This window comes from Rhipicephalus microplus, chromosome 8 (assembly GCF_043290135.1).
Source record: "Rhipicephalus microplus isolate Deutch F79 chromosome 8, USDA_Rmic, whole genome shotgun sequence".
NCBI classification, from domain to species: Eukaryota; Metazoa; Arthropoda; class Arachnida; order Ixodida; family Ixodidae; genus Rhipicephalus; species Rhipicephalus microplus.
In genome coordinates, this window is record NC_134707.1 from 47,152,588 (window position 1) to 47,178,378 (window position 25,791).

Below are 25,791 nucleotides of genomic sequence, written 5' to 3' on the forward strand. Positions count from 1 at the left end.
CGAAATATTCGCCATGGACCTCCTTGAGAGCGAAGCAGCTAAGTATGTCACAAAATGCGATATGGTTGTGAAGCGCGCTATTTGCACTACAGTATGCAAGTTTTTCTTCTTCATACGCAAAAGAGCACTTTTTAGTTGCAGACCTATTTTAATCTGCTAAATAATAATTCAAAGAACACACTAGACACAAAACCGTATAAAGTTGAAATACCAAACATTTTCGTACGGCTCATTTCCTAATGTATGTATTAGTACAATATTTTCCTATACCTTTCGACCTTGCCTTTTTTTTCGTCTTATTGTTGCGAATCATTTCCTCTGTAACAGTTGCATTTTGAATCAGGAACTTATGGCAGCCGTTGCACAGCCATGCTAATGCATGCCATAAACTCTGAAAATGACCTACAGAGATGATATTTGGCGAAGAAGCATGGCAAAAGCATTAAATAGCACCGCGTGTGGCACCATGAGAGTTTGATTGATATGTGGGGTTTAACGTCCCAAAACCACCATTTGACTATGAGAGACGCCGTAGTGGAGGGCTCCGGAAATTTCGACCACCTGGGGTTCTTTAACGGGCACCCAAATCTGAGCACACGGGCCTACAACATTTCCGCCTCCATCGGAAATGCAGCCGCCGCAGCCGGGATTCGAACCCGCGACCTGCGGGTCAGCAGCCGAGTACCTTAGCCACTAGACCACCGCGGCAGGTACCATGAGAGTTTCGCACAGTTCACAGTGGAAAGCTCGGAACCCACTACAATGGCTGAACTGTTGTTTCATGATCAATATCATGATTAGCATGGTATAAACGAAGTATGTAACTACGTAGGTGCAACTATTTGCTTACAGGCGGGTACTGGGTACTCTGCGACGTACTTTTATGATGAATAGGGACACTTAATTATATTTTGCTTGAGGTGAACTCAAGAAAACAACTGTATTCTATGCTACATACTTGCAGTTAGCCACCTCATGGGAGTTAATGAGGCGCTCCTACAAAATCAGTTCTTTACCCAACGCGGAGACGATGTCACTCATTGCGTGGAGGTACGGAAAGCAGGGCTTTTTGGTTTTAAATTCTTAGAAAACGGCACGAAAAGGGCACATTACATGCAGAAAGGGAACACACAAAGCGCACTAGGTTGACTTTCTTGTGTGCTGTGCCTTTTTTGCGTTTTTTTCTAATCAAAAGAGGTTTCCATTTTTAGAGCTTAGCTGTATGCTGGATGCTGGCCACGTATCATAAAAACAAAATGATTATCACAAACCAGCGTGCACTCAATCGCTGGTCAAGCATTCGGTAATGATTGTTACAAGAGGAGCTGAGGCATACTCAGCCGGGGCCCAGCCTTGTACGACATGAAGCGGGCAGCACTAATTATTTGAGCGACTAAAATGTATCAATATACAGAATGCGTCTTGCGCCTCTTATACCTACTGCGTGCACTGTGCGTGATGTCCACAATTTTGATGACCATTTACAACCAATCTTGTCTAAAAGACCTCGCCAAGCTAAGCTACAACCGGAAACATGCTACTAAGATGGTGTTCAGCAACGGCAACAAGTGCATGCGTGGGATACTCAATGCCTGAGGTGAAGCAGCTGCTGGTTTAAGGTGCCACTAATGAGCTTGAAAAAAGAGCTGCGCCAAAAATTGAACAGGCTTAAGTTCGCAATACCCCGTTTTACCAGCTTCAAGTGTGCTGTGTAATATGGAAGCAAAGGTTTATTGGCAGGCTGCTTGATTTAACAATGTACACGTTAGTCTCGAAATAAAAAGTAGAATGTTGGTGCACCGTAAACTTCAGCTATATTGTGACTATGGAGTTTAAACTATGGGTCTCAAGTCTTGACAAAAAGAAAGAAACACACAAGCACCTGCAGTATCGAGACTGATGGACGAGCAATCAAGTAAAAGGCCAACTCAATCTCTGCTTAGGTCTTGCCCTGAGTGCATGAGTAACAGATTCAACGAATAGGTACTTCGCATGAGGCATTAAAGGTATCTCACACCTGTGCTCTAACTTATGTGTTCACTAGAAAGAAGCACATGCCAAAATTACAAGTAAAATGTTGACGTAGAAAGTTAGACATGTGGGATACAAATATTATGTGGAAGTGAAGACAAGAAACGTGAACCTGCATTTCAATAGGGCGATCGGAAAAAGAGAGAATGAGGGAAAGACAGGTAGGTTATCCAGAAATTGGAGCATCTGGCTTGCTATCTTGCAGTAAGAGAAAATAGAATGGAAAAGAAAGATGATAAAAAGCGAAGAGCGAGATAGACGCGCGAAAAAGAACATAAGTTGTGAGCCGATCGGAAGTATCAGTAAGGAGTAATGTGGTGGTCCGAATGAAGCACCTGCATTTTCTTTGTTATATATTGAGTGCAGTTTACTCGGCTGCAGACTAGTATAGTAGTGACGTTCAACAAAACCCGGAAAGGTTCCGATAAACCCTGTTATTTAGAGTTGTCTAAATCAACGCAATGCTGAATTTACATAGTTCAGGAGTATTGTAGAACGCTACCGAGTACTTCTGGTTACTATGCATGCATAGTTCGGGACTCAAAAACTGACGAAACACTTATTCAGTACCAATTACCAATCTATATATCAATAACAAACGCGTGCTTCATCCTATTCACTCCCCCCCCCCCCCCAAGAAAAAAAAGGTAACTTTCACTTTCAGTACTATCTCGGTCTTCTTCATTTTGAATTGACAATCAAAGTACACCGACACGTTTATTTTTTAACTTGTTTATTACCCTGATTCTGTGGCTGTCTTCTACAGAAATGAGTGATTGATGCATTTCTCATTCCTTCTTTGAGGAGTACGTAATCAGATCTTTTTCTCTTGTGCACACACCCAGGAAGCATTTCTAAACAAAGAGAATGTGAAGTTCAAGGTTACAGATATAATGGGAGTTCTCACAAATTGGTGGTGTGATAGAAGTCAGAGTGGTTTCTTGCACAGCGCGCATAATCTTTCACACATATCAAACAAATGCATGAAAACAAGGGCTAACCGATTACTGAAGATACTTGGTCTTTGTTCTCTATGTGGTTTGAAATTTTGTTCGTGCGTAATGCTGCATAAGACCCCATTTGTGCCACTGAACTGCATCGAAGTACAACGTAGGTAAACAAACTCTATTATGTAACATATACTTAAAATGGGTAAGTGCAAATGTAATAACAAATTAAATTTGATGCCCAAATATTTGCCGCACGGAATCAAAAATTTATAGTGTGCTCATTTTTTAATGCAATATAGATTAAAAATGCATTTTCAATGTACTTACCTTTCTGAAATCACACGGCATGTGATCAAGCATTGGGTGCAAACCACAGGCATGCCTACCGCTTTTTAGCCGAGCACAACACTTAATTTTGCAGTTGATTTTGAGGATGTAGCTCTGTGAAAGGAAGATGGCAATGTTTTCAAATATTTCACTCAAGAACCTCACAAGATTTTATATGCACTCAGCTAAGACAACTCCACGACGAAAGTCATATGTGTATTTTTTTTGTCGACACATATATTCTACTCCACCACACCTCAAAGGGTTTCTGCACCTAACATACGTTTACACTGACTTCAAGATCAGAGGCACCCCATTTGGTTTTCTGTGCTTACTTGATCCGATCTGTTTTGAGTATGACATCTGATGACGTCATTACGTGATGGCACGTGATGTTACATCACAGGGTCTACGTAAGGACCTAAAGGTTATGGTGATCTTAAACTTCATAAAGTAATATGATCACATAATGATTTTTCGTAGTCCCGAAACCAGGGGCTAGGTTTTGAGTTTGATAATGCAGCTAAGGATTTCACCTTAATAAGGAAAAAACTCACAAGTATGCATCTGAAACAACTTCTTGTACCTCCAAATATAGTCTTTAACGCATTGCAGACTCCGTTAACACAAGTGCTTCATATTTACTGGTCTCATTATTTTATAAAGTGCTTGTTCGCGCAAAAGTACATGAATATTTATATTACTAGCACATTGCGGTGGCAAACTCGCCTACGCCTCGTGCATAAACTATTGACCGGTGTGAACAAAGAAGTGCTGTAGTTCTTCATCCACCGATGCGGATTTCGCTTGACAGTCACTAAAAAATTCGGATTCTATAAATGTAAAGGTGAACATTATTTGTGGACTGCTGATCACACGGTAAAGCGAATGATTTGACTGCAGGAGGTATGAAGGTTGCTCAAGTGCTTCCTTTGTTGATAGCCCAGTGCGTTAACTTCAACTAATAAAAATCACAGAGCAAGTAACAGTCGTTTGGTGAAAATAAAATATTTATCTGCTTCTATTTAGAGTGCAATGATAAAAAATGCAATACACTGCCATTGCGTTAATAATACATTTTAGCTTGAGTGCACACACAAACTTCACAGGCTTTGAATCCATGGGAAAAAGAAAGAAGCGCATGTCACCATGGCTATTTTTAAACAACAATCCCGAAGTACTTATATCTGAAAATAAAATTTGCTAGACAACTACTTGTAGCCCATAACTACGAGATAACACATGCTGATTTATTGGTCAGTAGCCCTTCCTAGTTGACAAAGTCACAGGACGAGTAATCAGTCATCCTGAAAAGTTTCCTTTAAAAGTTTCACAAGTATTTTCTTGTAGCTTGGGGCTACGAATGGCAGATTGCCGGTTTGACCTTTCTTTATCGTTCCAGCTCCTTGCATAATTCGGCAGAAGTAATTAGCCAAAACAGAAACTTGGGTTATGCCTCGTCTTACCGCTGAGACATAGACATGGTTGCTTTTGTAAAGTCTCTTGCAGTAATCGGCCGCTTTGAGTATGGCACCCGGAAAAACACCTCGTATGGCGTACGTCTTAGGAGCGTTGATTTTCCAGCATTGCTCACCACGTTCTCTGCAAAATTAATGTGACGTACTTTATTAGTACAATTTCAGGCCTAAGCTAAATATCCTCGTGCATACTTGCAGTGCCGGCTAATATTGAGATGCAGATGCGAAAACAGACACCGAAATTGCATTAAAAATACGGGATGTACCCATTACAACCCGCACTCTATGTACTGTGCGCAAACTTTTCATTACGTTGTTGCATGTAAATAGCACACAGGTGATATGTGTAGTCAATATACGTAATATAATATTACGAAACAATCATTCAAGATAATTTTTGTGCGCAGGAGTGGGCCACAACTTATTTGCTTGCCTAACGCTGATAGGGACACCACACAGAACACTTAGCGATGTAGAAAGAGGTATATGACTTCATTGAACAGTTATGAGTAAACAGTTCACATACATTGATTAGGCTGAAGATTTTCGAAGGTATTTCATGGAAATTTTACATTCATTAGGCTGGGGATTAGGCTGGGGATTTCGTGGTGTAGTGAGAAAAAATCCAGCGACTGGCATACCAATGTATGCCCTTTAGGCATCGACTTAAATGGACCGATTCGAGAAATCTGCGAACTTTACCAAGAACTAAGGAATGCTTGGCGAGGGCAAGCTAGTCTTGAAATGACATCGTGAGAATGCAAGAAAAAGCTAGGTTTAGTAAGATCTGCAGAGACATCAGGAGCGTTTGTGAAAAGTTATAAAAGAAATTCTCAGCATTGTTAATTTGATGCATAACAAGGACGTAGAAATGTTAAAGGAACTCATTTGGCCCCCGAATCAGTTGCTTTCATTGCCGAAAATTTCTTTGAGAACATTACACAAATGCTCCCAATGTCTATGCAGATCTTACTGTACCTAATGTTTTGTGGTACTTTCAGAATGTGATTTTAAGACGCCAGGCCTGCGCGAAAGGCGCAGCACGTCGCAGGGAAAGCTAGAAGAGCGGCATTTCCGAGCCTTTTCTAGAAAAAAAAGACACTCATTCATTAACTGCTGCACGCACACTTGCTTGATGCCCACTATGGCATTGCCAATAAAAATTTTAGGGTAGTAGGCTGGCATTCGCTATGCTAACTTTTGTCATTATTCTGAGAAGCCTGGTATCTTTTTAACTATTGCAAGCAATTGTGTGCCAATTGTTTTTGCAGTGGCTGAGGACCATGATGAATTATGCTTCAAGTGGGTATGCGCCACAGTTTATAGCTGAAGAAAGGCAAGCTTTTTTAATGGGTTGGAGCACTGCATGACCAACTCGTTACGCTATTCGAATTGCGCGATGACTGCTTGTTTTTTTTTGCTGTTTTTAAAACGCTTTGTAAGTCGTAATAACGCGATTGCTTTCCCGACTTCAAGCCTGCCTAAAGCAAGTTTGCCAAGAAATTCCAAGCACCAGTGGGGCTCAGTGGTAGAATACTGGGCTCGGAACCAGCGGATCTGGGTTCGAGTCCTACTGTGTCATTAGGGCAAGGTTTTGTTTTATAAATTTTGTGCGATGTGATACAGTCATCGGCGGTGGCGGTCAACTATAGCGCTGCGCGAAACCTGAGTCGTGATCTCATAACAACTTTCGCTGTAAAAATGACTGCCTGAATGGTAGAGTGAGTAAATGATAGGATGAAATGTCCACAGGCAAAGTACTTTAGGCTGGAAATTGTGCTGCCTAAAATTACGCATATGCTCCCAGGTGCACCCACGACCAAAATACACCATAATACACTATGCACTCCTCCAGTGAACGCAAGTGTTTGCTGTGGCAAGACAGTCCTTGGATTCAGTGTATGTGGTCGACGCAATCATTACGCGACGGCCACACAGTACGCCAGGCGCACTGTGGCGCCGCCTCTTGAAAACATACGTCAACAACCGCTGCGAAACTTCTTCACTTGCTCACCTATGGCGTTCAAAAGAGCAGAGACCCCTTGCACTCTCTGAACTTGTCAACTAAAGGGCTTCTGGAATAGGCAAAGGTTGAATTTGAGTTAGGGGACGTAGAAAATTGGGCAACCCTTGAGCTTCTGTTGCAATTGACGTTGTTGATCGCAACTGCTTTTTTACTCGGTGTGCGTGTTCACTCGTATATTTTGTATATTATAATATTCAGAAAGATGGGAAAGGAAACGAGGGAATAAAAAAAGCAGGCATGTTAACAAAAGACGCGTCCGCTTTGCTACCTTAGACTGAGGGCAGGGGTGAAGAGATTAAAGAAAGAGAAAAAATGGAGGTACTGTACTGAAATGTGTAATAAAATAACTGTGGTAAAGTGATATTTCTAGCATTCTCGTGTTCCCGGTGTGCAGAAATTTCGGTGACCATTAAATTGTATTTAACAGCAGGGACACACATTTTTTACGACTAATCAGTGCTCCGTTTTTTTTTTGGCCTAAGCACGAGGTGGGTTTCATCACATACTCTTCCAGCAACTCGCACCTCAGCCTCCTTCACTCATGCGCAGGGACGTGTCACTTATTTAGCAGCAATAAAAGAATACGTAGCACTTGGCAGCACATATGAACAACTCAAGCAGATATGCGGTTTATTCGCAATGAAATGGCTACTGTAAACACAGGAGTGTACTCATGCGTTCACTACGAGATACACGTTTTAAGTGATGCATGTTTAAACATGCGATATGAAAGCAGTCGCTCAAGAGGATTGATTGCCAGCCTTGTCTTTACTAGCTTAGCCATGCATGTTGCTACACCACAATGAACATGTCCACACGGCGGAAACTGTCAAAAACAAGCTAGGTAATTCAAGAATAACCATTAGCATTGCGAAAAGCCGACTAAAATTTGCTCCCACAAAGGAAATTTCAAAGTTTGATGTTATTCGTTATTCTAGACAAACGTGCAATATTTCAGACACAGAACACTTGTTCATCTATCAATGAGCATTTCCTCATAGCAGTCTGAGATGGTGCTAATGCCGCAGTGAAAACAGCTGAAGTTTGGTTACTTACCTAAGCACGTGACGAATTTCTCTTTCGTTGCATTCAGAGAATCTGTAGCGAAGATGTCCACCATCGACGTACGTCATTAGGCGACCACTTTTAGCAGAGCAATTCAAGGAACCAGGGTGTCCTGGTATAAGTGTGTTCGGTCTAGTTCCATCATGCGAAGCACCCAAGCTGTAGAAAAACATATTCAATGTTCATGACAGCCTAAAGAATATTAGGCTCTTCCGTGCGTGAATTCCATTATTAGTATTCCGCGCAGTGTAACACACGTACCGTGTGTACAAAATTACTTGGCACGAACCCCTTTTATTACTTGAAACAACTCCGTCTAATAACTTTATAGAAAAGAATTCTAGCTTAATTCAGCAAACCAACGTTGCATACCAAATCGCTTATCAGTGAAGATAAACTCAGACATTTCTCACCTGTGTCCAAGTTCATGCGCTGCGTCAATAATGCCACTGAATGCACCTGGAGTGTCTTCTGACAAAGCCACACGCCTTTCGGTGCAGACACCGCCTTCGTACGCGATTCCTGTGTAATTATAAGCGGTAATGAATCGAGCTTTTATCTATATTGGAACAATCTAGAATCAAACAACCGCATCTGCTCTTCTACTAGATATTTTTGAATGCATCTGCCTTAGTATAAACTATGTCAAACATAAGAACATTTTCAAATGCACAGAGGCTAACAACATAAGTGCAAGCGCACGCGTATACTGAAGAATGTCAATATTTCTGTGTCTACTTCATTTTACAAGAGAGTGAAGCGTTACACCATTTTAAAATGAAAACAATATTGACAATGACCAAGCGTACTTCTGTCTTCACCTTTCGCCATTTAGAAAAAGCAGTAAACTTTATTTTCAGCCGTGAAGGTCACCGTGCGTAGTATAACTGACAGCCTAAACATGGAAACTTAAATGCAAACAAAACCAGTGGCTTATTTTATCTGTATTTTTTTGTACGCACAGGCAAAAGAAAATAAAAGCTTTAGTAGCAGATATGCGGCTCAAAGTTTGAACATAGGGGCTGTTTGAAATTTCAGAAAAAGTTAGGTTCACTGTGTTTTCATTGGTAACTCTTATCCAACAGTTGCCATAAAGCCTTTCATAACGGTATAATTGGCATTTAACAACAAGTAAATTTGAGCATCTAATTATAAACACTGTGAGGGCCACCCACATCAGCTATATCTAATGCTGCATCCCCACTACGAACAACACGTTATTACACGAATGAGGTTCATGTGAGATACGTATCAAAAGTACGCTTACAAAGCGTTACAATATTTTTCAAGGTTCTATTACTGTCATAAACATGACATACAGTTTACATAACTTATTCTGTGTGGTAAATTTCCTTGAATCAATCGTGTGATAAAAAAGAGCGTTACGAAAAAGGTAATCTATTTTAATAAAGGCCTGACTTGCTTTTGCGACTTCGCAGACTTTTTTCTCTTTATGATAATTCAAAGCTTGGTGTACCGAGATGGGCGAATAAAAAAAAAGTAACGAAAACCTGTTCTCATCACATTTTTTTTGTTTCTCTTGAATATGTCACGGCCTAGTACTTCTTGATTAGTACACGTCTTCGAGTTCGGTATTCCATAGTAAGCTATTACAAGGTCATCTGAACACAAAGAATAAATTTTCCAAAAAACAGCATCATACAAATGAGGAACCATCCACATTTTATCAATCCGAACTTTTTCTATCCACAACTAAATTTTACAATAAAGACCTTTGCAATATCATGTAGTTATGTGGTAGCACCTGATAATGCGAAGAGGTTAAGAATAAGGGTACAAAATTGTATTTTTCTTTCTTTAAAGGTAAAGTGTTCTGCCAATACATTGTGTAAAAACTTATTTCTGAAAAACAAATTATACGGGGAATGACTATGTCTTTTTTTATCTCCAAAATGAGGAGTAATTGTGAAATTTCTTTTATTTTGTAATGACAGGCGGGATTGCGTTTTATACAACATGTTCCGATTTCGATGATGCAAGAAACTATACGAGTGCTACATATATTCTGTTTACATGCTCATATGGTCGTTCATCAATTACTGAACTCATCAAACGATCCGGGTTGCCCTCAGTGAGCATTAAGGGTAGAATTCGCTGGCTAAAATATTTTACCAAATAGTTAGAGGGCATTATAACATAGACCCTTCTTCCATTAACAATTATTATCAGGGTTACAAAACCAGTCTAAGATATTCTTTCAGGATAACCCCTTTACTTCTACAAAATAACTGCTTTGAATACTCAATATTTTATTGAACTATTGTTCATTGGAATAACCTCGTCGACAATATTGTAACATAACCCTCGCTTGCTTTGTTTGAAAAATATTTGCAGTAGCTCGTTAGCATCACTTAAAATACGTCTTTTTAATATGCATTCCAATTTGTTGCACTATCCTGCTCAATTTGATAAATTTGTGTTTGAAATTTTATTCTTTTTTTGTGTTTATTGAGCTTGTTATTGTACTCTTGCCTTCTACTGTTACTATTTGATGCTAAATTCTGTTGTGTTCTTGTACAGTTTCTTAACCCTAATCGAGAGTAATTGACGAGTAATTGTGAAATTTGTTTTATTTTGTATTGGCGGACGTGATGACGTTTTAAGCAACATGTTCCTATTTCGATGATGCAAGGATGATTTCAGGGTTCACTTTTATCTGTTTGCATTTTATTTTTCACTTCATGTGTTTTCTTCGAATACTATTGTTGCCTTTTTTATAGCATGTATCAATGTTTCACACCTGCTACATTCTCTGCTTGAGACTGAAGTATGAATAAAAATAAATAACATTACAAATGTACACTGCCGTGATTGTTGCAGTAAAATTATACATCTTAACACAAGTGTGCGGCTTTGCGCTAGCCATACTTTAGTCACCGACTAAGCCATAACTATAAAGTATAAGTTTAATAGTCTTGCAGACTGCTTTGAAGCATTTCTTTGTGCAATCTAAAGTACACATATTGTGATGCTGACACAAAAATAATACACACCTGCAACCTTTTTGTTTATTCCACCAAGAGAACTTTCGTAAATATCGCGCCTGAAAAATAACAAGTTAGTCAGACTTATACTTTAGAACAGCTCCCGTTTTCGCGCCTTAAAAGAATGACACTACTCAGGGCTTATATAATTGTTACTCTATTAATATCTTAGATTTTACGCTCCAAAACTATGATGTTATTACCAGATACACCGTTGTGGATGGCTCTGCAGATTTTTAGTATCTGATGTTCTTTAACGTGCACTGATAGTGCACAATTTGTTGGCCTCTACCATTTCGTAGGGCTGCTATATTTGTCTTATCGTCAGCACTTGTTAAATGTGAATAAACAGGCTTGGCAATATGGTCGAATGAAGTCATTTAAGGCTAGAGTAAGTGCACAAAATACTCACTATATTCACAAGCTACCGCAGCGTTTTAAACCCTCTCCGAATTACAAAATATTGCTTGGAACTTAAATTAAGTTGAAAGAAATGGTAAGGCCTTGTATGGAATTTAGGAGGCTTGAATCATACTCTTTATTATGTTGAACATAATTATAATTATCTGCATATAATATTGTTAAGTTTAACTCACAAATTCCCAAGAATTGCCCTATGGGATGTTTACAAATAAACTGAAACCAGAAGAACTGCAGGCAGAAAAAAAACAACAAATTGCAATACAACTTAAATTCAGGGTTCCCTTTGCAAGAGATCCTTTCTTGGTCTAACTGCTTACCCTGTCAGAAGTAAAACCACGTCCGGAGATCCATATTGATTCAAATTATTCTTCACGTATTTTGCAAGCATATGCAAGGAAGTCATGTCATTCATAAGGCTATCACTGCCAAAAATATATTCAGACTCTTGACTCTGTTGAATAAAGCATTTCAATATTTAACAACATAGACCATATTTTGTTTGATTGAAATGAATACCAGTACTTCTTATCTCACGAGTGAGCATACCAAACACGGAAAAATTTAAATACAATGTTTTAGAACATTACTTATGCAATTGAAAATATGGAGAAAGTAACTATTGAAAACCAGTAGTTGCAGAATGCGAGGTTTGAGAAGCACTATGGCTCGTGATAGTGAGGACAAAGTGTAGCTTGCGTGAGAATGAAGTCAAGCTACTAAACCGAAGTTGGGAGGAAGGTAAAAAAATAAAATTAGTATTTTACAATGTGACTTGCCTTGCTGCTTTTTTCCACCCCAACGAGCAATACTTCCACAGACGGGCTGAACAAGTTTCTGAATATTATCTTTATCTGTAAATAAATATATGCAGCGTGAACCGACTATAGATATGCGTTATACCACTTGTGGCAATGTCTGAGCCCTACAGGTATAAAAGTTTTTAGCTAATCACACATTTCTATTGTTCGTGCATATTCAAGCTAATTTTTATAGAACACCTACAGTTGGCAATGTTGATAAACTTCACCTTTTGCTTATGGATAATATTGGACAATTCAAAAAAAGGAAAGGAAAGGATAACACTGATGTATTCAAGGTGCAACATCAATCATTTAGCCAGAGAAGCTACCTAAGTGCAATAAATGACTAAAAGTTAATATATGTGCAGTGAGAATTGTAGCTCAAAGTCCTGCGCTAAATGTTCCTTCACGACTACAAAAGCTCAGAACGAACAGCCAATGATTCGCTTTTGTAGAGTTCCCACTGGTCCGCTTTCCCGACAGCCGATGACGACACTGCTTTATGTATGCATGAATGGTTCTCCCGGACCGCGTACAGCCTTCTTTGGCAGATTCGCAAAGTTGGTTCGCCATATTCACACTGCATTTCGCTATGCTTCTTGCAATGGCTGTGCCTTACCGCACAAGTTCAAGGAAGCTCCGTCAGTTTCCTTCAGATTCAGCGTCGAAGTTCTATAGTGAGAAGAAAGTCGTGCGCGTAGCGAGGTTTTCCGCTCGAATTGAGGGTCAGCCACACGTTTCTGATGCGTTATAGTGGCTTTAAGTAATAATTGCGATAATTGTACTCTTTTACTGCTAATTTGATAAAGGGTTTACTTTACGTGTGCTTTGAACATTTTTCGCTTACTTTAGACCTTTATAGACCGCTTGATTGTGAGTACGATGACGTCATATGAGATCTATACAAGATTGAGCACATGTCGTGCCTTTTAAGGGCCACGCCCTGAAACGGCATTTATTATCTTATGTTAGTGCAAGTTCAAGGCCTATAGTACACACGTCCTATGCAGTAGATGATCCAAGGCTGCTCCAGCCATTAATAATATTAGAATACAAACTAAATGCAATGAATGTTGCCGCAGCTTTACTGGAGCTTTCTGCTTCAGCAGATTATATTCATTATTCTGTCACATAGAGAACAGACGTCAGGGTTGTGAAGTGTGGATGACGGAACTTAAGTTATCAGATACACACAACTGCCCCTAAATAAAAGACCGATACTACATTACATTATCATTTTATTATTTTCAGCCCATGAATATATGACACATATTGTAGATATTAACAGAATACAATACACAGTCAATCACAGCAATATAAACGAAGTATACTTGTATAACAAAACATACATACATTTCGTTCTTTGGACTGAAAGTATCTAATGTTGTGGACCGCTATGGTTAAGCAACACGACACCTTATAATAATATGTAGTGGGCACAAAATTACATTGGCCAATCTGCTTACGGTATTCATGAAGATGCATAAGTACACCAGGAAGTCTCTGTCAGCAAATCTTCTATTGTGGCTTTCATCAGATACTATGTATACTTCAATAGGTACAGTGTCAGGCATATTCACGTGCACGTCTTTTCTGGACGAAATCTCTAAAAGGTGAAAAAAAGCAGCATTTTAAAATTAGGCCTTCGAAGGTAGAAGAATTACTCAAACCTTGAATAAGTTCAAGCGTCAGAAACAAGTACTTTGCAACTAGTTAGCTACGCTACACAAAAAAGGCTGGAAAAGTTCACTTCTCTCTGGTGCATCAGTGACATATTCTCTTCAGGCCCCAATGCACTAAAATACACAATTTTATGGTGGTCGACAATCACGATACTGTTCAAGCCACCCTTCTTAGTGCAATCGAATTCTCTATCACGAGGTGTGATCCAGTCAGCGATACAAGAAACACTCCACAGTGGAAGATATTTTAACGCGGTATCAAACCTGGAGCAGTTCTTCACTTCGCCTTTCTACTGACGGTATCCCAGTAAGTTCGAAGTTACTCAATAAGTGTCTAGTCATATTTTTTTCTTGTTTCAATCTATCTAATGATGATTTATGAGTAATTATCGCTTGTAAATCTAATCATCGTAAAAGCGAGTATTGTGCCATCGCAGGCTGTGTTCTTCAAACGCACATTAAAATGCACACTCGCTTTTATGGATGCATTTGCCAGCGTACGTTTGGCAACCCCATGCGGTTTGTAAGGCTCTTTGGCGGGAGGCTCTGGAATTTTTTTCCTCAAGGAATCATTATGTGATCAAGAAGCGGAGTGTCTCTTGAGACAATAACCAGCAGTAACAACATGCAGCTGGAACTGTCGGATGACGAGGCTGTCGCTTGAACATTTTCTAGTATCGGAAGAAATGTGTCAGGCAGAATTTGACAGTTTTCCACCACGGAAATTGATAAAAGCCTATATGCATCCTGAATGAAGACCTGCACAAGCAAGCAGTACTTTGGAGCTCGTAAAGCAAAATCCAAGATGTTCTCAGCGAAACTGAGCCCTGAAAAATAAAGCAAACAAAGTTCCGGTGTACTACTTACAGGATCTTCGCTCTCGTCACATCAGCGTGACACTGCTACAAACAGTTTTATAACATGCGAAAGTTCTTTTCGCGACGAAAAGGTAACTTTTCTTTCTGGGCTAATGTTCGTTTCCCATGCAATAAGACTATGTATGCATTTTGTTGCACACACTGGTGTACAAAATCTATATCTACTCAACTATATCTTTACCCATCTATATCCCAGTTATATCTTTTATGTGTGCATTCATATCTCCTAGTATAATTATCTCGCACTATCTTCCTAACTCCTGAATTATCCTTTGATATACACTCTACCATCGCCTGGTTTTCCTCTCTGGCCTTTGCTCCCGTCCACAAGTACACGAAACCAAGGAGTGTCATTTGACCTGCCACTTTTCCTTTTAGCCATCAATGTTCCTTGCACTCCTGCTTGACCCTTTGCCAGTCTGTACTTTTATGAATAAGTGCCCCAATACCACCCCCCTTTCTGCTCCCTTCTGTTCTATTACAATATTCCCACGCGTAGTCTGCATTGTTAGGAGATTGTTCCATGTCCTTGAGATGTGTTTATACAAAACCGTATACCATCGGCCTCTCCTCCCTTAGTTGTTCTTTAATCTCTTCCCACTTCAGCCTGTTCCTACCACCCTGCGTGTTAATGTATTCTATGTCTGACTTGTCTCGGCGGTCGTGGCTACGTCTATTTCTGCCCCGGACTCCACTATCTTAAATACTGGTGCCACTTTGAAATCGTATCTGTCCATACCACGTGTCAAAGAGTCTCCCTGGTTGTTTTCCTCTATACTAGCTATCCTGCACCCGGAAGGGCCCGCTTGTCCCCAAAAAACTTGGCGCGCCAATAGATGGTGCGCCACTTCAGCGGTGGCGCGCCATCTATTGAGAACTTTCGAAATCATTGGAGAGAGCCTCTGATGCGTAGGGGATACCTCGCTTATCAGCAGGTTGATAAATGGTTTAGTGGCATAGTGAGTGCTCAGTAGTCATTATCGTCGTCATGGTGTGAAAGGCGTACCTTACGCCAGCTGTGCCAAGATTGAAAAAAGGGGAATTGCGAGCTCAGCAACGGGCTTGTTTTTCATCGTCATCAGCGTCAATGTCATCGTCCTTGAAGGAGCTGCTATGGTAATAAGTAAGTCACTACCATAAAGATCAAGCTCGTAAATAACAACACACCTGATTTTACAAACTACGACAGGGACGCCAAGAGTGCACGCCTCGTTGATCGCGTTATGGCGTGAATTCGTGAGAACCTCCAACGCTGTTATTTTGGACTCGAGGAGTTCCAACGCTGTTATTTCGTACTTTAAAGGATAACGCTATCGCTCAGACCAACAGTCTGTGAAATTGCACCTTATTAAGTTGCATTGTCCCAGTGGCGGCGCGTGCAACATAAAATCGTGTACGTCCCATGCCCCAAAAAGTGCTATGAGCTTTAGCGCACTACGATGCATTTTCAAATCTTGTATCTTGTCGTAGACCAGTGAGTTTGGCACGTTTGGTTTTCCATGCTCTCTTGTTGAGACCACGCTGTTTTTTTCACAGTGGGGTAAGGCAGCGCGCAATAACAAGGAGCCATAGAGTTACTATACAGACTCTAGAGGAAAAGCTCCCCATAGGGCCCACGCATTAAAGCCCATAACCGCTCAGGAGCCGCCATGGTGGAACGATACTCAGCTTTCGGGTTAAGTTCACTTGCTGTCGCCTTTGCATACTGCAATTAGAGCCGGCATTTTCTCTGTTTCGTGGATCTCTGTTACATCAGAGTAAAAGATTGTCACATGTAGTCGAGTTTTTGGCTCATGGCAACAAAAAACACGGCGGCCGACTCACGCGGCGAGAAAAGCAAGTCGGCGCAATCGACCGCACGCCACATCGCCACGCTTTCAACGTTACAAGAATGATGACGCTATATACTGAAGAAAGCTTCAAACGCTGCTGTCCACGCTCAGTATATTGTATAAATGGTTATTGTATCGCTTCTGAAAGTAGTTGGTATAGTATTTGTACAACTTTTGTTTATTTATAATACGTGAACACGCTTGTTTACAATTTTTATTTGGAAAACTTGAATGTTTCAAACGTTTAAATTTGGCGCTTCTCTAATGTATTCTGTAGGCAACAATGAGAACGTTCCAAGATGTCAGCGCTTTTGTGGTTATAACTTTTCCACCCCGGCTTTAATCTACAGAATCTGTATTAACTCTATGCGAGAAACAGGACTAGAGTGTGCTACCGGCTTCTTTTCCCGCTTCATCCTTCTTGCTTGTTATCAAGTGCTCTCGTTCGCTAGCCTGAGGCCAGAATGTATTGCAATGAAAGAGCAAGTTAAGACATTTCGCATCTCTTCCTTTCTCCCAAGCAATCTGTCTGACAGGGTGACGCCCAGCTCACCGCCAACTACGTGAAAATAGTAACCACTGTCCTTTCACCACACATTCTCAAGGTATCACCAGCTTTATGCTAATGAATGTTGTGAATTCTCTCAATATCACGTTGTTATGATATTTTGTATAAAGCCTAACGCTCGCAGTTCAACATGTTCTATCCCTACTACATATGAAAATCTAGTTTCGTTATACAAAACCAGTGTGTGACGAATTGCACTCGCAGGCCAGTGAGTAATGGTTACCTGGTTTCGTTATGTTGGCATTGATTTGTCGGTTTAAAATTTGGCATGTGAAGTCTTTCATGCATTAATCAGTTTAAAATTTAATACTACCTTTCAGCTTCTGTTCAGAGATCCGCTCCAAGCTTAAGGGCTGCTGGATCTTCTTCACAACGTGGGGTAGCCTACCCGGAATCAATCTTCTTTCAAACAGAGCCGGCTCAATTCTTTCGGTAGGGTTGAGCAATCCCATCTGCGTGCCACCAAAAATGAAAAATTTGGGTATCTTTAGGCTTAGGTGATTATTGTTTTTGCTTGCTTCCACATGTGACAGGTTTAGTGAGGAAGTCAAGAAATAAGTGAGAAATATTGTCTGAGCAACGGCTATAGGCTATTCCACTAGGTCAGCTGCGCTGCAGAGTGTGCTGCTTCAGCAGAATTTAAAATTAATACTGACGAAAAAAAAGCTGAGTAAAAATAATAATAGTATGGGAACACTCATGATTATATACCTTGATGTTTCGTGTGACGCATATACTGCTTGCATTCCGCTCACTGTTTTAATTCTGTAAAAAACCTATGTCTACTAGTGGTAAAGTTGATCACGAACAGTGAAAGTTTTAATTGTTGCATTTAAAGATAAATGAAAGTTAATGTGACAAACGATAAACGTCTGATGGCAGAGAATAACTTTTGGGGGTAACACCATGCCAAGGATGCGAAATAAGGCCTCATCAAGTGTGAGGTTCACGGGACGGCTTTATGCTCTGCCATTGTAGAGCACCTAGTACTCAAAATCGTAACCCACTTTTTCCTAACACAACTCGAGAAGGATGTGAGAAGAAGCCTGCCGCACGAACTCATGGGCTACTGGCGATGAAAAGTGCGCAGACATTTTTTTTTCAGCCCTAAATGTTGACATTGAAATGCATAGCACCTGGTATATACCTCTGGATTACGGCGTACTTCAAGTTACGGCTTCCTTGATACTGTTAGGAAACATTGAGGGCTTGGAAGCAATGTTTTTGTCACTCGTGTGCGCAGTGGCCGACGTACGTAATGCTCGAGAAGTACTTTGGTTTGGGATAGTTCGTTCTGTCTCTACTGTCCTTCTTTTTTTCCGAGCTTTCGCGCTGCCTTTTTATGTGAGCAGTATGTAGTGCGACTTTCTACAAAGGGCTCTTCACCATAGCCTAAATGTATAATTTTTTTACTGGTTGCTTGTATGATATTGTTTTCTTGTGTTGTTTTCTTTATTAACGAAGCCGTGACATTGTAAATAAAGGAAACAATGGAATATTTGAAACATACCATGGTATGTTCCGAATAACAGCTATGACTCACTCAGGTCAAGGTAACTGCAAAGTCGTCGATAAAAGGGAGCTGAACGCATTCCACGCATACAAAGATGACACAAAAACATTCGTGGCGGACGCGTTCTTTGTTGACGTGTTTTATCTGACAAAAGCATGAGTTCTGTTCAATATGCTTAATGTTTGCTCTCTTTATTTTCACATTTAGAAAAAAAAAAGATTTTTCTTGTTCGGGGTACACTGAACCATGCAGGGAACATCCAGTCCAGTATTGGATCAAGCCTCTTAGCGTCAGGTTTTTTCTAAAATCTCGCAAAGTTCTAAGTAGCCTTACTGGCTCAAAGTGTACCACAAATAAAGCCTGTTTTGAATACAAGCCATCCAATCCCTCTTCTAACTGGCTACTTAGCAAGCATTGTCCCGTGTTTTGTCTTTTGTGCCACTGTGCATTGTTTGTTTTAGAAAGCTATGGCTGTAATATCATCACCAAACTTCTTATCATAAATAAAAGGTCCCTTAGTTTATTTGAACTAACTCTGAAAAAGAAAAGTATGATAGGCAAAAATCATAACCCTAGGTATAAGTTCCCATATCCTCATTCTGTATACATATTTATAGATAAATGTCACTGTTACATATCTTGCAAAATCTTACGAGATTTTTGAAACTTTTCCGATATTAAGGGGCAAATACCTTTCAGTAGGTGATTTTTTGCTGAATTGTGATATTGTTTATCAATAACGATTATTGAAAACAGCCCTGGGCAGTATACAACATTTGTTATTCCAGACGATGGCAAACGTACACTCATTTCGCTTTTAGAAGCTTATCGTTTTCGTAAGTGTGAATAGTGAAAGTGGAGAGAAGCATTAGTGGAAAGAAACTGTACGTGATTCTGTGGAGAAACTGTGGAGAAAAACTGGAGATAGTGTGATTTTTTTTTTTCTGTGTGCGGAAATTGTCATAGAAAACATATAAACTGAGGGCATACTTCTGAAACTACTTCCCTAGAAAAACGTTCACATCTCTCTTCCGCTTTAAAATAATTATAGCATGTTCTTTTTAAACAGTTCCAAACAATTGTCAAAATTGGCAAAAAGATTTCGCATTTCGTTCTAAGCCATTGTTACACTTACTACTTTGACACCATCGGAAGTCTTTTCGACTGACACGGTAGCCATGTTGACTTCGTCTTCAAACAATGATGCTTGGATTTCCGTCCCATTTATCTAAATGCAGAACACTGAAATATTATAGATGCTCTAATATGTATTGTAACATTTTATACCTTGAAACATACGTGCCACTCAAGTTTTTTTTTGTGTGTCCTATGCAAACGCACTTTATACGAATAAAACAGAGCACCGTTCTCGATAAATTTCATCTCACTGTTGCAATTAGGAATTGGGAAATAAAATTTCTAGACTTTCGCATCACTTTAAGTTGTTTAAAAGGCATGACATCAGGACCTTTCATTGGAAGACACCATGATTTCATGCCAATAAATACACACAAGCCGTAAAAACATCCACGATGACCTCTCGTTAAAAACTCTGAATGTGCTTCAGTTTAGATTTGAAGAACTAATAATGCATCGAAAGTAGAGGACATCAATTTGCAAGTAACGTTTATTGATATCGTAGAAAATATATGATCGACTACATTACAAAAAGAGCATTTTCATTATACTTGCGTGTCCTAATCTGCATAGATATTGAGTCTTCAGATGCGAAATGGGAATAAAAAAGCGATTCGCTGTCCCTAATGATATAAGCTTACCTCACATCCCACAATTCTTCGCGGTGTTCAACCACATGCCGAACGAAACTTCGTTTGTTACAATAATCCGCATTGACTTCACAGGGCTGATGTATCGTTTTACGAAATCATGGCAAGAAAAGGTGCTTGCGCAAAGCAGCACTCTGTCTGAGAGCATATATTTCTCAGTTGAGGCGGCAGGAAGAGTGAAGTAAATTGATATTAGTGTATTCCCGATAACTTTTCCAGTGAACCAGAGATGTATCATGAATTGCCATGGAAACAAAAAAATTGAAAAGAAACGGCCCCGCTGTCCCGGGATGCCACTCTTAAAACACAGACCATCTATATTCGTGTAATTTTGAACTTTTCAGCGAACTACTGCTTTTAAAAGTATGGCAAGTATGGAAACGCATATACACCACTGTCATAGTACACTTCATTAAAATGTCATCTTTTGAACAGGTTTTTTACTATCGGCTCTTTAAATATATTTTGCAAACTCATTGCTATACCACTTCGCAGGCGATATTTTTATTGAATACTCATCAGTATTGGTTTTGCGCTCTTTGAGCACATTTTGCTCTTGCGCAGTGAGAACGCAATGAACCACCATCATTGTGGCTCGCCCAAAAAGTCACATTGCTGAAAAACTATCATTGCTTTGATAGCAGCTTCACAGAGACACTATAGCTGTACTGGAAGAACTTCTGTAATGAGGAATGTGCATTGGAGTGCATCTGCATATCACTCTGATTGCGGGAGCCTTGTTTTTTTTCCGTTTCCATTGAAATGGAAAGGCCATGACAGAATTTTTGAGCTGCCGCATAGTGATAACAATTAAAATTCTACAGCGAATCTTTCATTGGGATAATGCTAGTTATGATTAGGCATTTCCTGTAGCATCCAATTGTACTTGCACCACAGCGATTGCGTTTTCTTGTTAGTGAAGCCCATAACGCAGCCTACTTGTGGTGGTCCTAAAGGATCTCCCACAATACGTCTTGTTGTGGTTGCTTTTCTTTACAGAAAGATATATGTAGTACTTATTTTGTACATTTGACCGAAAAACAGGTCCATGCACGTTGCTTTGTTTATACAATGGGCCATTTTCAAAACTCAGGCACTTATGTGAAGGGGTACATTGTTGCATTCCTCATCGCTACCCTTTTAAGGTGAATTAGGTCTTGCTGACTTGTGATGAGCTGACTTCTGATGACTTGTGATGAGGTGATGAGCTGCAATGCTTCCAACTAGATATTTCGCATTTCCACGTTCAGGAAAAAGTGAGGCACCAGAACCTTGACCATTATTTCCAAATGTCTTATGCAAACCTAAATGATATGCTTAGCGGTCTTTTTTAATAAAAGCATCTATAGAGTTGTGGGAAGTTACTTAAAGAAAATCGCTAACCATGATGACCGACTGGGGCGATTGATAACAATTTTGACAATTGCGGCCTCAATATGTGTCTATAAGTTCTGTAATAACTGCTGATGTACACTATACTCAATCTTTCGCTTAGATTTTGGGGCTTGTAATATATGCCTAGCTTAGACTTTGGGAACCCTTTCCAAAAACGTATACTCCAACCAAAAAATCTTCGCCAACCTTTGCAAAATATTAGTATCATCTCCGAAAATTCACTCACAATGTGATCGGTGAACATCCCATCGAAGTTGCTTCTAAGCCTGAGGGCTTCTGTGGCAACTGAAACCTTGCTAAGCTTAAGCGACAGCCCATGGTGAATTTGGAGCACCAAAGCGTCACTGTCACTACGTTCTTCAAGCAATACAGGGTAGACCGTACTCGTGTGGTGCCTTCCTGAAAACCAGTTGGCATTTGAGCAGGGTATAAAATGCTATTTCAAGCAATGTTTCAAAACTCATCATTCAATAAAGTATTGCAAGTGACGCTCGAACAAAATTATCTACCACAATAAAACGCTGGAGCAATAAATAAAATGGTTTTAGTGTACTGAAGAGTCCGTGAACAAAGATTGTGTCAAGCTGACGTTCTGAAAATCGAGCTTGTCCTCCTCGAGGCAACGAATACAAGTTCGCTTGTCAAAACGTCAGCTCGAGACAACCCTTGTTTACGGATTTTTTTTCACTCTCAGCTTCATCTTTCCCTTCCTGCCTTTTTCAATTTTACCATACTAGTTTATTGTGTCCTCCTTTACTCATCCAAGCGATACCAAAAAGAAGTTTTAAAATGGGAGATTTCGCAATAAACGCCTGGTTGAAATATTTTGTAACGGTAGAAGAAAGGCCTCCCTTTTTTTTGTTGTTGACATTGCAGTGCCGGCAGCTGGTGAGCCAAATACCAGAAAAATTCCTACTTTGCGAAACTTTATTTCCATCAACCCGTTTCAACTACCTCTGCACCTGTGCATGAGTTAACCCGTTTCCGAAGCTGTTGAACGTAATTGGGAAGATAAAGTACTACTCTTCAATGCTGCCCATTAATAATATTTTATGGTACATGAGCATGGCTGTGATATAGTTAACTTCAGGAAGCACCTGCTCTAACGCATCTCTCATATAACTCTCAAACAATACTCTGCTTGATATTTTTTTCGAGAGACTTGTCACCTCATTAGACTTTTATTTTTATTTTTTAAATTTCTGGTCAGTTCAATATCAGCGGTTTTCATGTCTATTGCATATAAATCAAAATTATTATTTGAAATTTTTATGACACCTTTTTAACAAATTACTAGTTCTAGAGGAAGCGAATGTGTTGTTCACATGTTTCGTATTTAAATTCTTTGAAGCGTATGCTGGGCTTTACTGCAAAAAACAGACAAAATGAATTCACAGTGACGTCGTAAGAAGGGCAACAAAATACAATAGTATAAGTAAAAAATAGTTTCTCGGCTTTTTCATACCTTTTCAACTTCCCGTGCGAAATAATACCTAATAAGTTTAGCAGCTCTCAATTTTTTTTTGTAATTCGAAAACACTTAATTCTTCGCCTAAAAAGATCTTTAGAGGTCGATTACCTTCAAAATATTTGCACATGAGTCTGAAAATAATGGCTGATCTTTTTCAATAATGAGGGCCATTTTTTGTGCTCCATCACTATTCCGTTTCAGTAGGAAGGAGAGCAGTAACATTACACCAGATGACTTGATTCCACAGTGGACGTGCAAATTTTAATAAGTGAACAAGGCAAGGCTTACCTATAGCGGTTCCAAACAGAACGCATACGAAGGCAGCAAGGGACATTTTGCGCAGACACGCCAAACGAATAAAATGTCGACATGCCCTCTACGCCACAAATTTTATGGCAACGAAAGAAACACCGACCTTTTCACAGAGCAATGTGTCGAAAACAGTCAGTTTCACGTGCACATATCCGAAACACTTTAGTAAGTGTTGGCTGAGGTCAGGCTACTAACATATAAAGCCTATGTTAAAGAAAAGCAAGCTATCTAAGCAAGAAAATCAGCCAGCACTCTCCGCCTTGTCACACACCGCGAATCATTGTGATCAGACTAGCGACAATAACACTGTCATTCGAAGAAAGCCGCACATGACCATTGTTTTCAGCTTCTTTAACACGCAGACAGGAAATAATACAAGTTTTGACGACTCATTCGCTCATCAAAAGTATCACCATGCATCAGGCTAACCATAGTGAAGCACAGAGAATATTGTTCATCAGCTGTAGTAATTTAACCGGCATCACCACGTAATTGTTCTTGTGAATGATGTAAACTGCAACAACGGATAGCGGTTTATTCAATAATTACATTTATTTTGAATATATGAATATGAAGGACTGAAATATAATAAATACGTTTGCACTTGAGCATTTTTGTTGTGAACAATTCTGTCCTTTCACGGACGTTTATCCGTTTGACTTTTTAAAATGTGATAACAGTGTTTTCGGCAATAGTTTCGACAACTGTAAGAAGTACTTGCTTTTATTTTATACGATAAGTAGCTTTTGGATCGCATGCACAACACCGAACGTACTTGCGTCCATACGAACACACTGCAAAGCGTTCCCTTCGCCTCACGTGTGGGAGCGGTGCCAAGTTGGTCACGCTACGTTACGTTCTCTTCGCACGCTTGCCTTGCAAGTACGCGATGACGTCACTCTCTTCCTGCCCTACAGCACACTCTACGCTGCGCACGCCACTGACGGCTCCTCCGCCCGCTCGCTACACACTTCTCTCTCACTTCACTCTCTCCACCGCTCATGACGCTCGACCGCATTCCTAATGAAAACACTCTTTTGGCTCGTTTATCCTCGACAAAACTTACACAAAACCCGTCCAGCCTATCATGCCTTTTCGTTTCCAACAAACGTTTGATCGAGAAAATGCTACCCCGAATTTCGCTTCAAACCGTTGTTCCAGCAACCGCATCGGCGCCCGTTTCGACCTGCTCGACGCTGTGCGGACATCTGCTTCGCATCTAATCAGGATTTTCCTTGGGGAGATAGTACAAACATTTTTTCTTAAAAACTTTCGAAAAAAATATGGCCGTAATGGCGGCGCTTAGAAACAGCGATACCTGCTTGCCCTGTTTTAGAGGCTTGAAGCTTCTGAATTAGCCACTTTCAAATGCGGTCAAAACATTTGCAAAAAACGAACCGAATGCGCCGATAAGTACATGCGGATCATCTCGCCTTAGGCGGCCGTTGCGCACCGTTCATTGCGCCGTTACTTTATTGTTTCTAAAGGTGGTGATTAAAAACACAAGTAAATTAGGTTAGAATACATTTTATAATTTTAGCACACAGTATGACCTTCCTAGGATAATATTGCATAAATTGCGCCACGTACAAACCAATCAAAGTGCATGGCTTTTGTTATCCTTGCCAAATGCTGAAACATCACTTCGGAGCAGAAATCTTGCTGTTTTTTTTTTGTCGCTATCATCCGAAATCAAAGTGTTTTCATTAAAACATTCATTAGAACTGGTTATTTTTTGTCATTGCCTTGTGTCGGTGCACTCGACAGTTCCAGAAGAAGCATAACAAGTAACAGCACTGATTAGTTACTCTGAGCCGCTGTAGGTAGCTTCCCTAACAGCAGTGCGGCATACCTCTACACGTGCAGCATCTCAGCGACGCGCTATCAAGACGGTGGTGAACTGTAAGGTCAGAAACCTCAACGTCAAATCAACGAACCAGCAAATGATTCAGAAAATGTGAACTGCGAATAGAAAACTAACTTCTAAAGTTACCGGTTCAGCTTGTAACGTGACATTTTTGAGCACGAGAATAAAACCTTTGTGATGGGACATGTAATGACAAGAAAATACGTTTAAAAGGCCAATGTCCTTCCTGTCCCGTCATTATTTCTCTGCTACATTTTTACGTTTGTGTTCTCGCATAAAATATAAAAATCTTTCGGCGTGTTCTTCCGCGTTCGTTTATAATCATTTGGTAGCAGAGAAGGATTCATTCTTGGGCTACCCGTTATGTAAGATCACGCGATA

General features: G+C 40.0%; 1 protein-coding gene across 1 annotated transcript; it reads right to left on the reverse strand.

The window, feature by feature from the left end:
• Nucleotides 1–2,747: 2,747 nt before the first annotated feature.
• LOC119165389 (venom metalloproteinase antarease TserMP_A) lies at nucleotides 2,748–23,721 on the reverse strand. Its single transcript, XM_075871730.1, has 13 exons — nucleotides 23,520–23,721; nucleotides 21,987–22,159; nucleotides 19,714–19,806; nucleotides 17,379–17,517; nucleotides 13,572–13,711; nucleotides 12,082–12,156; nucleotides 11,623–11,756; nucleotides 10,892–10,941; nucleotides 8,291–8,399; nucleotides 7,869–8,036; nucleotides 4,775–4,910; nucleotides 3,309–3,422; nucleotides 2,748–2,885 (listed from the first exon to the last, which is right to left on the reverse strand). Exons 1-13 carry the CDS (start codon nucleotides 23,563–23,565, stop codon nucleotides 2,820–2,822), a joined length of 1,443 nt encoding a protein of 480 aa, XP_075727845.1. The 5' UTR covers nucleotides 23,566–23,721; the 3' UTR covers nucleotides 2,748–2,819.
• Between the last annotated feature and the right edge of the window lie 2,070 nt (nucleotides 23,722–25,791).